General features: G+C 35.1%; 1 protein-coding gene and 1 long non-coding RNA gene across 6 annotated transcripts in view; one reads left to right on the top strand and one right to left on the bottom strand.

Annotated features, from left to right (window-relative positions):
• LOC143461634 (cell adhesion molecule Dscam2-like) overlaps positions 1 to 16,548 on the top strand; it is a 58,988-nt gene that overhangs the window by 37,901 nt on the left and 4,539 nt on the right. For 4 of the 5 annotated variants that reach the window (XM_076959419.1, XM_076959421.1, XM_076959420.1 and 1 more), the window contains 4 exons: positions 2,587 to 2,716; positions 6,704 to 6,837; positions 7,543 to 7,596; positions 13,438 to 13,525. In XM_076959419.1, the coding sequence (XP_076815534.1) occupies positions 2,587 to 2,716; positions 6,704 to 6,837; positions 7,543 to 7,596; positions 13,438 to 13,525 (406 nt within the window). Of the gene's footprint in view, positions 1 to 2,586; positions 2,717 to 2,915; positions 3,016 to 6,703; positions 6,838 to 7,542; positions 7,597 to 13,437; positions 13,526 to 16,548 lie in introns of those variants that run through there. The other variant, XR_013118062.1, reaches the window with a different exon arrangement.
• Positions 628 to 1,249, bottom strand: LOC143461636 (uncharacterized). Its single transcript, XR_013118063.1, has 2 exons — positions 963 to 1,249; positions 628 to 855 (listed from the first exon to the last, which is right to left on the bottom strand). It is a non-coding gene; the product is annotated as an uncharacterized LOC143461636 (long non-coding RNA).

A 16,548-nucleotide genomic window follows, 5' to 3' on the forward strand; every position in this document is an offset into this window, starting at 1 on the left:
CAAACAGCTTATTACAGATATGCTCGATGCCTTACAAAAACTTGGGGTAGGATGAGCGTCAAAATGCACTTTTTACCCTCCCACCTAGACTACTTTCCAGATAACTGTGGGACGTTTAGTGAGGAACAAGGTGAACGTTTTTACCGGGAGATAATGGTGATGGAGGAACGCTATCAGGGTAAGTGGAATGTCATCATGATTGCTGACTACTGCTGGTGTCTTAAAAGTGAAAACTCTACTAAATATGAGAGAAAATCAGGTAGACGCGCATTTTCAATAAAATAGATACCGAGGTAGTGAACCGCTGTGCTTTCAATAATAATCATTTTACCGGATTATATCGTTATTGCTGTCATATTTCAAAAATCTTTATTGTTAATTATCATAAGAAGACAAAGATGTGTAAAAATTCTGTGCAAACTGTGAATTTTTTCGAGTCAAGCTTGTACATTATTTGCGATTATTCACCAAAAACGCTATATGACGTGTAACAGTTATCTCAAAAACCTGATGTGCTAGAATAAAACGGACCACAGATTTGGAATCAGCGCCCCAAAATTAGCTATATTTGCATGTTTTTAGTGAAGAAAAAATTTTGAAGTTGAAAAATGCAGGCCAGTGTAATTAATCAATCAATCTATAATTAATCACAACCAAGAATCATAGTAAGCACAATGCTAGTTGGCTCACACCAACAATGTTCTTGTTGCTGCTGTAATACAGCTTCCACCCTTGTTGTGATTGTGTTGAAGCTTGTTTTTGCATTGATGTTTTTCCAGTATCTGGATTGTGACACTCTGCTTGCTCCTGTTGAAGCCTGGTAATCGCATCTGTTGCTGCTAACCTTGGGCGTTGCTTGGTAGTGTTCACATAAAACAAATGCAAATGTTGTTGATTTTATGGAAATCTTTATGCATTGACTGTAGGTGAGATTAGACATAGTACTGACATTGGATACTTACAGACAACATTAACTGCAAAAGAGGTTGCAAAAATGGTGGCTGACAAATATGATTGCCTTTCAATCAAAGAATATGGCATTAACAAATTACAATTGCTGAATGTTTCGACCTATTCCCAGCTACCAACACCTGAGTAAGTTTTGGTTCAGATGACTTCTAGGAGGAGTATAGTTTTAAAAAATGGTCAATTTCTTTAATCATTTCTTTATATAGTGAAACTGTTAAAAATGCAAGTACTTGAAAATCGCCTCAAGAGGGGATCTTTGATATTTTGCATATGAACTAGGCTTGCCTGATACTATTTCATACTGAAATATGGCAATAAGTACATTATTCTACATCCCGTTATAAAAGCCCAAAGTTAAAAGTGGATCTTTGGGTCTTAAAACCCACATTTTCTACTTTTCCGTGCGAATTTTTATCCCAGTTTTCTGCACAACCTGGAACTTTGAAATGCTCCAACCGTTACAAGAACTCCCAGGCTAAAAAAAATACCAACCATGCTGCCCTCTGATCGGTCTAAACAGATTTTTTAAAGCCCTACATAGGAGTCAATGAATGAATGAAATCAGAGAAATCTTTTTTTTTTTAACCCGTACACCTTCTTTGCTATTTCAGCACTAGAAAACGATAAAGAAGGTGTACGGGTTAAAAAATAAGATATAATTGCATAAATTTCAACTCTACAACATTGCCATTTCATCACTAGAAAACGATAATGTTGTAGAGTTGAAATTTATGCAGTTTTTTATGGATAATAAAAAAATTAGCACATGTGAAGCCTGCACTGCCGCTGGTTAGGGCCACCATAAGTCGTCGTTGCTGTAGAAACACAAACAAGATAACTTTTAAGAAAAATAGGAAGTGATTTTTTAACAAGACCTTTAAGTACATCTGTTCCAGAATCAAGAAAGTATGAAACAATACTGCAAGAGTTTTGCTGTATTGAGGTTTTTTTGGAGAGTTGTCAAATGTTAATCTTTTCACAATTTATGCTGAAGCTAGTAATATTCCTGCTGCATCCACTTTTTTGTGTTCCTCTTGTGATTTATATTCTTGACAGAGGCTTTGTTGATCTCGATTATGTTTCAATAATCCGTAATGTTGCTGTTGGTTCATGTATATTCTTAATTCTGTATTTCTTCAGTTCTTGCTGCCTGCCTCATTGACGATGTGGTCTAAATTCTGTAATTTCAGTGCTCATTGACATGCCAAATCTTTTTGCCTTTTGTGTCAGCTGGTGTACATAAGTTTGGTGTGAGATTTTCTTAAGTTAAGATGTACATCTCCAGCACTTTTTTAAGCTTGGCAAGTTCTCTCAGAGCTTCCTGCACTAAACCGTTTGTGGTCTGGCCTGCTCAACAAGCCTTGCTCTGTCACTGATGTTGCATGTCAGCTTGGCCGTAGAGAATTGCCAAATAAAAGTCTATCTTGAAACTTGCCAGTGATTTATTATTCCAATGTGAGGTTCAATTATATGCTATTTGCACTTGTTTTCCAAATATTGTACTTGTTTAAACATTCACGCTGCTTAATGCTTTTTAATGCTGCTTGTATTTAAAGTTGAAGAATATATGTTAAGTGCAGTCTACCATTGTTAATAATATGCTTTTGATTTTTTTAGCTCCATCTGCACCAACGTTTTTACCAGTTGTTGATCTTGGTAATGGAATTTATTTCGTGCATTGGCGTAAACCGTTGGAGCCCAATGGTGAAATATCCAATTACACGGTAGCGATTATCAACAAAAAGCAGTAAGTGTAATATCACAAGGATGTCCTTTGCCTTTGTGTTGAATCGTAATGCTATAATTGTATCGAAATCTGCCTTTTTTGTGCCTATTTTTTCATGTCGCTTGTTGGTATTAAAATCTGAATCTGCAATTAATTAATTACTGTGTTGACCATTTAATTTGAAAATAATTCTGTGTACTTAATATTTTCAATATCATAGCGGCATGTTTGAACATGTGGCATGAGTTAAGATGGAACAGCAGAACCATGATAACAATGCAAGTATTTAAAAGCAATAGAGAAACACGTAGCAACTTCAGGTTAGCATGATTTTATTGAGATGAAAACTTCTTGTGATAAGGTTTTTATAATCTTTGCTTAAAACAACAAAGCCAATAAAATTTTTACTAGAATTAATCAAGTACAAAAACAAGTTGATCATAAATTAAAGAATAGTTGTTAGTAAATATGCTGAATAACAAATTTCCAATAATATTTAGTTCTAGTGTTTAAGTAGTTAAAATAGTTTGCAGAAAAGTGTAAGTTTAGTGCTAGTTATGATGCAGCAGGGTAATAATGATGTTACAGTTTGAAGAAATATGCATCACTTAGGTTTTTGGATGAAGTAAGAATAGAACGTTTTGTGTAAGCATAAAGAAATAAATTTGATATGGTATTGTAGTCTTTATTTACAGACTGAAAACAATCTTTTCACGAATTAAACTCGGCGATGACTCCTCAGTCCCATTGCTCTAACCCCAGTTGCTGAGCTTGTTTTGTACAAATTTCGATGGGTATAAATTTTTTGTATTGCTTAAACTTGGAATTGTTCACCAGGACTGCTGAACTGGAGCAAGCGTCACTAATGCCTTGCCAAAAGGCATGACAAGAGCAGCGTCATTTGGCCACATAATCGCTATACCAGCATTTTAACCACTACACTACCCAGCCAACAGTAAAGTGGTTAAAGTGCAATTAAATGCATAAGAGAAATATTTTGCGTTAGTTAAGCCTAACCTAAACTTCAGTTGGTGTAGTTTTACCGGTGAAGGTGAACGCTGGCTACAACTCATTGAGCTTAGTCTCACATGTTTGTCTTAGCCTAAACCGGTACTTTTAATGGTATAATAATAACACAAATGCTTCACTAGTTTTACGTATCGTCTTCTGTGATATTTCTATGCTGAAAAAAATGATTATATCCTTTAAATATTGGCCTACCTGCAGAATGGAATTCCATCCAAAATGAGTTACCTAGCTTCCCAATACTACCATATCTATTGATTCTCAGTTATCAAGCAAGTTGGTTTCACATTGTGATATTTTAAATATCACGACCTTAATCGTATTTGGAGCCAAATTTGCGCTATAGTTTTTCCAATGACTTCTGAAAAAATACATTTTATTAAAAACGTTTTTTATGGTTTACTTACTAGTTATCATTGATATCGGTACAAACTGGGTTGGTGGCAGTGGTTTGGGTTTGGTGGCAGTGCTGACGCTAATAACTTTTTTACATTCTCTTATAGATCCGTAATGCACGTTTTTGCCCTCGAGGCTTTGTCACATTTGCTCGCCCGATATGTGGAAATTATTGTCTATAATTGCTGATATGTTTGCGACCACCGGCGTCAGCACAATTTTTTCATTGAAGACGAAAACTACATTGAAGACGAAAACTAAAATAAATGAATGAAGTAAAATCAATACACTTTTTCAATAGTGGTTTTGATACAAGACTTTTTCTCCCCTCCTTCTTTCGCTCTCGTGTTTTATTTTCGCTGAGGGCCTACATTTCGTTCTAACCCCATGCGGTCCCTTTGGACAAAAAATGCTTTTAAATATAAAACAATGGGCAAAGTTATTTTATCTTGACAAGACAAAAATTTGAAACATGCTATGAATAAAAAAATAAGCATTGAAAGAAACAATGATACGATAATGTGCCCGTGAGATAATATCTTTCTGTTTGTATGGTTTATTTTTTATCTAGTTGTCAAGGTCCCGGACGTCTTGTCTAAATAACATAGGCTAATCCTCGCTTTAAATTACCATGTGTTTGACATTTTGTTGAAAATTATTTACTGTTGACATAAATTATTTGAAATGCTTTTGGCGGACATTCAATTTCTATTGTTTTATATTGTAGTATTGATCGCTTGTTTATTGTGTATGTGTTATAATTATTTATAATATTCTTCTTGTGTCACAATTTCTTTGATTGTGAAAAAACAATGCCTTTTTCGGAGCTAACAATTGATGATTGCAAAGGTCATATTCCTGTTTTATCTGTAAAGTTTAGTATTATTTTGAGTAATTTGCATAGGCTACCAATATGCTAAAGCAAAAATCCAAAAGCAAATCTTGTTTACACTGCATTTATTTTTATTAATGGGTCTATATTAAAGTTTTGCTGCAAATAATATAAATTCTCCCAGTCAAAACAAAACGGTTTAGCAGGCCAAAAGTGCCTCTCAGGCCTGCAGTTCGACCTCGCTGATTTGGTTGATGATTATTATAGAATTAACCATAACACTACACGTTTGATTGACTTGCAAATTTGACCCACTCCCTAGAATAATTGATGTACAAGCTCTTGACACACATTGAAATGTTTACTTGTCTTTGTACAAACGGCTTTTGCTAGTCTTAGCACTAATGTAAAATACTTGCCATATACAAAGTAGCCATATTTTTGTTTTGACCAGCTATAAGCAAAGAAGAAAGTTAGTAAATTAGACATATACTGGGCGTTTTGTTTTATTATAACTGTCGACTGTTATTATTTGCTTTTGAACATAGAATCTATTAACAGCACTAATAACTGCGAACAGTAAGGCACGAAATTTGGATGAAGTTCAAGTAGTGGTAAGCAGTTGCTTTGTGCACAATCCAAAATGTTTGTCCCAGAAGAATCATATTTTGAAACCCCTTATGTCTTGAAGCTTATTCAAAATCCACTGGCCTATACCAAGATTTTACCAAAAATAAATCATGTGTTCTACTGTTAAACGTGGGAAATGTAGTTGGCACATAGACCTTGCATAAATCAAAGGTTTATTTTAAGAATAAGTAAGGTTTGCCTTCATACTAATTCATCTAGTCCCCTCCCAGATTTTTACAGCAAAACTATGTTTTTAACAAAATAAAAAGCAAAATATTTGATAAATCCACTCCAAGGTTAACTTTATTTCTATTTTTTTAACACATACTTGTTATTGTATTATTTTTTGCCATTACCTGTGCGGAGCGAAAGTTTGGATGCTAATAATCGTTACAGTTATAGCACATTAAAACACATGCTCACAAACAGGAAAAAGTGGCAAAGCCCAAGGACTTAAAAGATGCAAGATAGCAATAATACATATGTGCTATATGATGGTAGGTTAGCATGGCCACCAAACCCACATAAGCTTATGCACTCGTAAGCTTGCTTCATCAGGTGTACTAATAAATGTATTATATTTTTGACGACCAACCTAAGCCCTATCACGTTTTTATCCTGACAAATGCTTTGGGTTAAAATCGCCTCTGTAATGGAATGATTACAATGCTGACCCCTCAATAATGTGCCCTGTGTTCAGTACCCAGTGGCACTACCATCATAATGCTCTTGGGCAAGGCATTGACTGTTCGCTCGCTCTTGTTCAGTGGTTCTGTTGAACAGTTTTCTCAATTGCCACAAATTCGGGCAAAACAATATAATAAAAGTAAGTAAAAATATGAAATGTGTGTGTCAATCGGAACCTGCACAAAGTGGGTAACCGGGGCTCAAGCAATGAGGAATCATTTCGAAATTGAAGTCATGCAAAGACTTTCCCCATTCTGATGATAAAGCTTATGATACCATATTACCATACCATTTGAGTTTTTATTTGATCTGACGTGTGCATGTTGTTTCTTAAAAAGAAGTGCTATCATCCTAATTGAATCTTTAAGCAATGCAAACTAGTATTTTCACATAGAGCTTTGTAATAGCTAGCTTTAATGTTTAATGCTTTATTTTAGACGAATTTCATTGCCACAAAATATGGATTGCCAAATAAGTAATGACAGTACTTTTTGTTATTTTGGCCCAACAGAGCAAAATATGACAATCATGCTACCATTTGGAACAGAATTGCATATACAAGCTTGTACAGGTGAGCGTCGTCAGTAATCAAATGACGGCTTCATCAATGTTGTTTAGTTTTAATATTGTGTATTTTATGATATTTTAAAACAAGGCAAATTTTGTTTAAATTAACTCACAAACATAATCCTAGAGCAGGGGTTCTTAAACTTTTTGGCACACGCCCCCCCTTGACGGTACCTAAAAGATCCGTGCCCCACCTCATTGCAAAATTAAAAAGCATTAAACAAAACAACAATTTATTTTCAATTAACTTTCATTAATGCCCTAATTCGAGGCTTTATAGAAGATAATGCACATCTTTAATCAAGAATGTAGAAGATAATGCACATTTGTCATCTCTCACGCCCCCTTATGAATCTTACACGCTGGCCAAGGGGGGGATGCCCCCCAGTTTAAGAACTACTGTCGTAGAGTATCATCACTCCGAGATAATAAAAAACAATAACGAAATTGTGGAATTATGAACAAAGGTTTAGATTCAGATTGCGTTGTTTTTTGTATTAGTAAGAGTCGTGGTAATTGAAGAAATAAAGTTTAGTAGTAGCAAATTAAAATTTTCCAATGTAATTATGCTGTATAAGTTACAAAAAAATTTCATCACTCAAGCCCTAAAATTGCATTGCCAACTATTGTGCTATTTGTGAAACTAACTTACCATAATCTTTGCTTTGTAATAGTTTTAATAATCTGCTTGTTAATAAATTTGTCTCAGATCAAGGTAAAAAGTGTTCAGAGTGGTCAAACTCCATCAAGATCTTACGACAATGTAAGTGCAGTTGTTTAAAAAAAATATCTTAAAATAAATGTTATACACTGTAAGTGCAAAGTATTGTAAATAAGATGTAACTAGTACAAGCGTAAGGTAACTGAACGAATTAATATTTAAAATAATAGTAGTTATGGATATTCCCTAACTTACGAACGAGGTTTGTCCCAAACAAATGTTTGCATCTTGAATTGTTTAAAAGTTAGTATATAGATTTCAGCACAGTACAAGTGTACAGTACTATTATTCGGCCTACAGGGCAATGTATGTCTACCAAACAAACCTGAATTATAAATTGAAAATATGTGTTTGTAGGAATATAGGTAGGTAAGTTGGAGTGTAATCTAAAACTATTCAGGTCTTATTTTTGGAATCAATATTATTTTGATTATAATTAATTATTGATTGCACAGTTTTTCATTTACTTTGTTTAATCTTTTCATCGACAATTATTATACACGTTTTCAGTGAACGCGATGATTACTACTTAATGTGCATGAACATAAGTTATTGCAAAATTGAAAGCGTCTAATGGTAACAGAAGCTATTGCATCTCTAGTGTATTATGTAATTGAATAATTAAACTCTATCCAAACTGTAACTTCTGTAGAAAGTTGCTTGTCCTTTCTACTTGTTTTGGACTAAAGAGAACCTTTGCGTAACTTGAACTCAGCAATGATTCTTCACTTCTCAAGCTCTGGTTACCCAGCTTGTCTTTTTTGCAACTTCCAAGAGATACACATGTTTACGTTTGATTTATTTTTTGTAATTTTGAAAATTTCGTAAGTCATAAGCCGGGAAGTGCCTGTATTCTTAATAGACATTTCTTACCTTAGTCATTCAGGCAAAATTACTTTGATGAAATCTGTTATTTTTTAATTCTTACAAGTTTAATTTAAATTGATTGTTTATTGTGTTTTCACAATAGGATTGTTACATTTTAATTGCAACATATAGTGACAATTAAAAAAAGATGTTCAACTGGTGATTGAATTCTTTAATTTACTAACGTTTCGCAAACACATGCGGGTGAACTCTGTCAGGGCAAATTACAGTAATAAAGGATAAGAATTAAATTTTAAAAACTACAACAGATGAAATGACGTAGATACAAGCAATAATTAAGAAAAGATTACAATGTATGATATTATGTGAGAAATACAAAATTACACAATAAAGCAAAGGTAAAACCAAGCAGTTAAAGACAAACAAATATATATATATATATATATATATATGTATATAACAAGTTTAAGTAAAGTATTGCAAATGTATAGGCAACAGTAGTCCTCTTTATCATGTATTACATCCTGTTTCAAGTTAATATATGAAACAATTCCATAGATTGTCTTTTCCATTAGTCTGATTCGAAATTAAGTACTATTATTTGTTCTTTTTCCAAGGCATGTTTACTCAAAGAACTCTTTTCGTATTGAAAGCTTTTTATGTCAGATTTATGTTGTTTGTCTTTGCAAAGGGTTGTCTTGTTTCGCCTACATAAGTACCATTTCAGTTTTGACAGAAATTTTGTAAATTGCACCTTTTCTTTTTCCCTCTGGTATAGAATCTTTGGTAGAGGAAACAATGTCTCCAATTCAAGTTCAAAGCCGTCTTGATTTTGTGATCACCGTAATTTAGTTTTAGCTTTTCGGCGAGGAGGGTTATATATGGAAGAAAAGAACAGATAATTACAAAACCTTGGAATGTTTTGAAATTATCTGTATTTTGTTTGGCTTTTTGTTGGCTTGTGTTTAGTATCTAATCAGAGTAACTGAGAATTATTGTAACCTGCCCTGACACAGTACACTTTTAGCGTGACAAAGCTTAATTGCCGATGGACAAGAGTTGCACTTATTGCTATAGTTCGCTGTGATTGATAAAATCTACATTCAGAAATCGCAACAAGCTTTGGTTACATCAGTGCTGCTGTTGGGCTCGTGTTTCTCAGCTTTTGAAACGATTGCCGTTACCCATTATATTTACTGTTATTCTACAGTAATTACACATGTAATATATTTCAAACATTATACTTACATGTTGTCATGCCTTGTGTTTGTTAACCCATTTTCATGCTGCGCGATACGCCGTAAACAGTTAATGCTTGATATTTTGTTTTCAATCATGAACTTAGCTAATGGGTTAGGAGAATGGGTATGCAAAAATTGATTTAAGTAGGCTATATAAGGTCCAATTAAAGTTATATAAAGATTAAAAGGTAGATTGACGTTACATTTAAGTTAATTGACAAAGCTGTGATAAATATCTTTGAACATATATGCTTTTGTCAAGTGAAATAGTGACAGTCTACCCCAAATAGGTCAGTAGTTTCCAAACAAATTTTGACACAGCTCCCTATAAACGTATAAAATCAAAACAACCATTACGTTGAACTGATGCTTTATAATGAATCTGATTGCAGTTTTACCACTATGTACAATTGCCACTCAGTAACGAATACAATGTGACAAAAAAAACAATCCTGGAAATTGATTTCACTAAACCTGCCGCTAAATTGTGTGCTTTTCCAAAAGAAACTAAAATTTATAGACAAGCATTGCAGTGCATTGTTTAGCAACCACTGAACTTGGATATCCTTATTCTGATGTGCAGTCCTTACACCACGGCATGCTTGGTAAGCCGCACTTGAGGTCTTTGAGGTCTATCTCTGGTCACTAAAACTCTGGCTTAAACAAGCTAGCCTTTGTGGAAGTTCCAATTGTCTCTCATTGTTTATTTGTTTTTATATCATATTGCCCGAATTTAAACTGTCCTTGAAGTCCATTGAACAGGAGCAAAGTGTCGTTATTACCTTGCCCAAGGGTGTTAACAATAGTAGCGCAAATGGGTATCTAACCAGGAGCAAAAGCCGCAAGGCTATTTCGAGGCCAGCACTCGAATCACTTGTCTACGGAACTTAGAAATTGCCATGGGCACCAGAAGCATGGGCACAGCTAACATCCGTTATTTCGTTGTGGGGGCAGTTGCTTGCCCTAAAACTTCACTGGCAATTTTTTTGTGGCCTTCTTGTGTTTGCTATAGCGCGAGGTGGTTCTGGTTTTACACAAACCGCACATGTAATCAATCTCAATAGGTTTGGGGCAATGAAGGATTGAATTCCTCAAAACTAGATTATGATATTTATTTTGCTCTCATATATTCTCATTTCTGGTACCATCTCAACAAAACTGCTTCCCAATCAAAGATAGAATATTTGGTTGGTTATCTGCATTACTGTAAGTAATAGAGCGTAACATTACTCTTTTTCTTTAGTCAGATCCCACTGTATCCTATCAGGAAAGCTGCAATGGCAGCAGCTTTGGTGTGTTGTGTTAAGTTTTGCACTATGTGTTTCTTCACATTATACGGTTGACAAGGAAGCACATTGTTTTTATTAACAGGCGCCTTTTCAAATAAGGCATATCAGCATTTTGACACATGTTGTGTATCAGTAAAAATATTTAAGTCTAACAGCCCTGATCCAGAAACATATTAGCAATACATGAAGTGTAATGTTTTATTGCTGTGCTATAAATAAACAGCATATGTTCGTCTGTCAAAGAATCCTATATATGTCAATTGCTGATCAAACCAACATCTTTGGTTACTATATATGCCTGTCTGCAGAGGCTGATGCGGCAGATGCACAGCTTATCTGTCTTAACTTGTTATTTAGACTTAATTTACCTGCCGAATTAATGATCTGACTCTGTGGTTGCGTGCGGTTAGAATTCTCTAACCTCTTGTCAGCCGAAAGCTTTTACGTTATTACAGATACAGTTTATTAGAAACGGTCCTTTTTGTAGGAACTATACAGGTTCCGAATATTACACACAATCACAAACTTAGTAATCACCGTTTAAAACAGGTCTAATGAATCGCAATTAGCACGACTAACGTAATACGTTCGTACGACTTTGTATCTCTTCGTCTGGGCGGTTACTCGCATAGAAGTTTGAGCTTATAACAGCGTGGAGCGGTGTGAGCGGAAATATCCGACATAAAATACACGAACATTTCAGAACGTGCGAACGATAAAAATAAAGCGTTGGCAATGTGGATCACATTCAGTTAAAACTAAGGCGTTTTGAAATCACCTGGTAATGTACTAAACGGCGTTTTCACTTGAAGTTATTTAGAGCAAGTTTCCAAATATCAAACGACAATTGCAGTGTTATCAATAAACAATACTTCAATCAATAACTGGCAAACACTTTCCCAAGAATGATATAATGGTATTAAAAATGCCACCCAGGCCACTACATGTCAACATAGCAAGTTTCATACCGACAAAATGCATTAACATCATGTTGCCCATAGACTAAAGTATTTTGTTTAAACATATAACTTTGAGATAAACATTAAACTAAAATCGACTTGACTTATTGTTTACAAACAACAAGGATCGTGAATGTTTGACATTCAAAAATTGAAATTAAATATGTATATTCCACTCAGTCAAATATCCTAAATTTGGCTTCATGGAACATTTGTCAAATTTCTGATTTATTAATGGTCATTATAATTATGTTAATCAATTATTATATAGTTAATAATATAATACACGTGAGGTAAAGATGAAAAGTGGCAGTTTTTATATCCCTTTATTTCACTAGTTGGATAATTTTTATGCAATACGGTACTGTTGTGGCTATTACTGGATAGGCTGTTACAAGCCGATTTAATCACACTGACCTTTGGTCGCCTTGGTCTCCAGCATGTGTTCAATTGAAGTTAAATACATTAAAGATGCATGTTTACTGCCAAATAACACAACATTAACAGTGGTGAATTAAAATGGATATGTGTAGATGTGTAAAACAAGCAGGTAGTCGGTTTGGCAGCCGAGTGGTTAGAGTGCTGGGCTCAGTGGGCTTGCAATAATGCAGTGTTTCGTGTTCAATACCCAGTGGCGCTACCGTTGTAATCGATTGAAATGTCCTTGGGCATTAACGACGCTGTCTTTAGTTCATTGGGCCTGTTGATAAGTTCTAAAATTGGGTAATACAATTTAAGAATAAAAAATAAATTGTGTGACAATCGAAACTTGCACAAAGGCCACTTCAGTAATCGGGCCTTGAGCTTTGAAAAATAATTACCGGATTTAAGTTATGCAAAAACTTTCCGTATTCCGAGAATAAATATAATACAAGAAAACAGCTGTATTGGGAACTATATCAAATGTGAAAGTTGTTAGCAATGGCAGGTGCTAACTGGACACAAAAGTAGTTCCCACCATAGTTACGAGTAACTATCATCATTTCTCTTGCGTTTGCAACAAACTGTGTCAAAACAATTTTTCATTCAACAGAGTTTTTTGACAAAAATTGAATGACTGCAAAATCAAATGACGAGTTGTTAACATATTAACACACAAAATATAGCAGGTATTGAAAGCTGAAACACACAAAACAGGTAAATCAAAAATTATAAAGATAGCTAAAGTTTCAAAATTGATTAGAATTACATAATGTCTCAAATTTAGGTTTCAGAATTGCAATTCTACCTATGACACCTCCATATGCAATGGTCATTTTTGCACGTGTGAGGTGTGTGAAGGCTCAACGTAAGCTGTAAACCATACTTGTCAAAATATTTGTTATATTCAAATCTGCATCAAATAGAGATAGCTGGAAAGGATAAGCTTTTCTAATAACACTCAGTTAAGATGAAATATATAACTTCAAATAACATGATTAAAACTGCCCTGTAAATAAAGCCATTTTGGATAGTTTTCGGCGACCCTTGTAATTACTTTTGGGTTGTCATGTAGACTATAACTTTATCCAATATTTAAAAGAAAGTTTATTTTGGTTAGTAGATTTTTCTTATATTTTGTTGCAGATTTTTTGAAATATTCTACATTGCTAATTATTGCTGGCCTCGTATTGGCATTTGTGCTTCTTCTTTCAGCATATATTTTCATTGGAAGGTAAGTTGTGATTTCATTGCAGGTTACTTACTACTATTAGCTATAGCTAAACCACATGATTTTTTAATATGTCAGTAGTGTTTTGACAATGTTATGCGCCAATAAGACAAACCTGTCCACTTTGAGACATTTGTCAGAACAAGCTTATTTGTCATTTTTAATCCCCCAATTTGCACCTGACCAAACCCTGATTATATTTCTAGCTTTACACTGTACAATTTATATCTTTAAATATAAACTTTGTAATATAACATTTTTTTACTTGGCATGATAACGTGCTGAGAATGTTTTTTTGTGTTCTGTTCGCATATCAAACAAGGAAGTTATGTTTGTAATTTTGTTCCTGACAGTATTGTGACAGTCCATGACATGTCATATAATCATAAGATTACATTGAGGTCAATCAGTTAGTCAATTGAGGGGGAGCAGTTCTCTTGGTCTGCTCTGTTTAGTAGCATATCTACACCAAATATACGAAGCAAAGTTTGTTATCCCAGAGGCTCCACTCAAGATGTTAGCCTGCAAATGGCAAGGAAATCGCCTATATCAATGGAAATCAACAAATATTTTTATCTAACCATTGCAACTGAATGTCAAGGGTATAACTTCAATACACCTCACTGTCGTCAAGCATCTTGCCCACAATTTTTGGACCTTACTGGTAGTAATCCCCTCTAGTAAATTAGCCAACTTTTTCAAATATCTTGTTAACTGAGTCCATACAGAGCAGAATATGTTGCTTTGCCACATTTTTTTATGAGAGTTTAACATAGTCTTTCGTCACAAATAGTCTCACATAGTCTTGCTCTCTACATGTGGTAGAGACTGAGTGTTGAGTGGCTATGTGTAAACATTGACAACTATAATATCATCAGCGTTGTGTCATCATCAACATATTATGTTATCATCTATCATTAACTGTCACCACATTCACTGGGAACACAATTACACCAATAACATAGACCAACTGGCTTCCTGGGCAACCATTGTCTCTTCTGTCGAGCCCCAAAGGACAAGGTGTCATCCTATCCTGCGGACGCTGGCAAACCAGAACAAATCTCGACCTGGCATTCGTGAGCATTGATATTGACAATCACCTACCAAACAGACCTGTGTTGAAGAAGATGCAGTCAGAAGGTCGACCCTCGCTTACTACTGCCTATGAAATATAAACTCTTGACATCAGTTCCAACCAACTCAGTGAAGTGATAGGGCTTCAAAATGACCGACTGGAAGAGAACAGCCTAATCACCAGTGAATGCCTATCATGTCCACCTCACCTGATTATGTAAACTCTGACCTGGCTCATTAAAACCTCTTTAGTGTTGTAATACTTTCTGCAAAATGAACATCACAAATGGCTAGGGGAGGCCGAAGTAGAATGAATCCTAATGGTTTTTGGAACAGAGATAGCAAATCCAGAATTTAGAATCTCTAACGGTTCATATCTTGTGAGTTGCAACAATGTTAACAAAATGCAAATGAATTCAAATAAAACATTTCTAAGCTCTGCATAACCCAACACTCAGCTGCAGATTTTTTCAAACCTACTGATAAAGGTACTCATTTTACCTCGCTTCGCGCAACAGAACCATCCCACCTTCGCACTAAGCTTTTTGCTTCAAGACACAAGCAAGTCCATTGGCTAAATTGTGATTACCATTCGTTTTAGTCTCACTGCAATTGTTGGAACAATTCAAGAACACAGACATTCAGTGTGACTTGTCGGATGAGAAAACCCTGCCACAGACTTTGCAATTTAATCATCGACTCTGACTCCAACTCTATTGGGCTATCGCCTCCCAGGACGACCTAGGTACAGCTTAATCGCCTGCAAACTGGCCTTGGTTAGTTCCGCTCAACTTTGTACAAATGAGTAGTGGCAAACTCCTGTGTCTTGTGAATGTGACATGGAGCAGCAAACCACAGACCATGTGACCACATCTGATTGCTCCATTTTTCGTGTCCCCGTGGAATACATGATCTGCGTGTTCTACATGACAACACAATCTGGTGGATGCTTAATTTCTGCGTCAACATCTAGCTCCGTTTGCAAAAAATCAGCTCACATGATGGCAATTTTTTTCTCTAATTTGGGCTTATAATGGAGTTTAACGATTTTTGCAGTATGTGCTACTGGTGATTCTTTCCAAATAACAAATGCCTTTGATTTTTTGCAGAAATCAAGTGTGCAAAGAATTTAGCAAATTTTTTTTGCTACTTAGTACCATTTACGTATGTTCCACAGCTATACAAAATTACCAGTAAGCACACCTGTTTTTAATGATGAACTTTCAACGTTGCTATAATACCAGATTTCCATATGGGATATACAGTAGTTGTGGACCCTCGTTATCTTTCATGTGCGATGTTCCACATATCCCGTTTTTCTGGCAATGTTTGACCCAGGTTTACATGAATGCCTTAACATGTTTGATGGAGTTTCCATTCCCACTGATCTTTATGGTCAACTGTCTGTCGCCAATTTTGCTTTTTTATTTTTTTTGGGAACAAATTTCTAAGTTCACAGTTTTAGCAATTTTGATTATTATTCTATCCAGGTGATTTGGTGTTAGAACTGTATTGGTACCATAGTAGCAGTGACGAAAAAGCTCTACGTCACCGGCAAACACTTAGTTTTGCAGTTTGGTTGGTGGTTGTGGTCTTTTTGATGATGTAGTCCATGAGTATTTGGAAGAGAAACGGGGCAAGAGTGTCGCCTTAGCAGATGTCTTTCGATTGAGAGTTTTGGAACGCGTTCTATCTTCATATGATTTTATTTTGCCGATAATTTTCTACAGTTTTGTGTTGATGAGAATGCCAAATCCACCAACCCCATTGTTTTGTGAATGTTTGTAGTATAATCTCATAATTTTAGGCCAGTGGTTCCCAGCCTGAGAGCCATAGCCCACAGGGCAACCATAACTTTAATTTAAGGTGCTATAAACTAGGGGGATAAGTGCACAAAAAAAATCCCAGGCAATCTCCATTTTGAAAAAAAAGCAGAAGTATTCTATTCCATT

The sequence above is a fragment of the Clavelina lepadiformis genome, chromosome 6 (genome assembly GCF_947623445.1).
Source record: "Clavelina lepadiformis chromosome 6, kaClaLepa1.1, whole genome shotgun sequence".
Taxonomy (NCBI): domain Eukaryota; kingdom Metazoa; phylum Chordata; class Ascidiacea; order Aplousobranchia; family Clavelinidae; genus Clavelina; species Clavelina lepadiformis.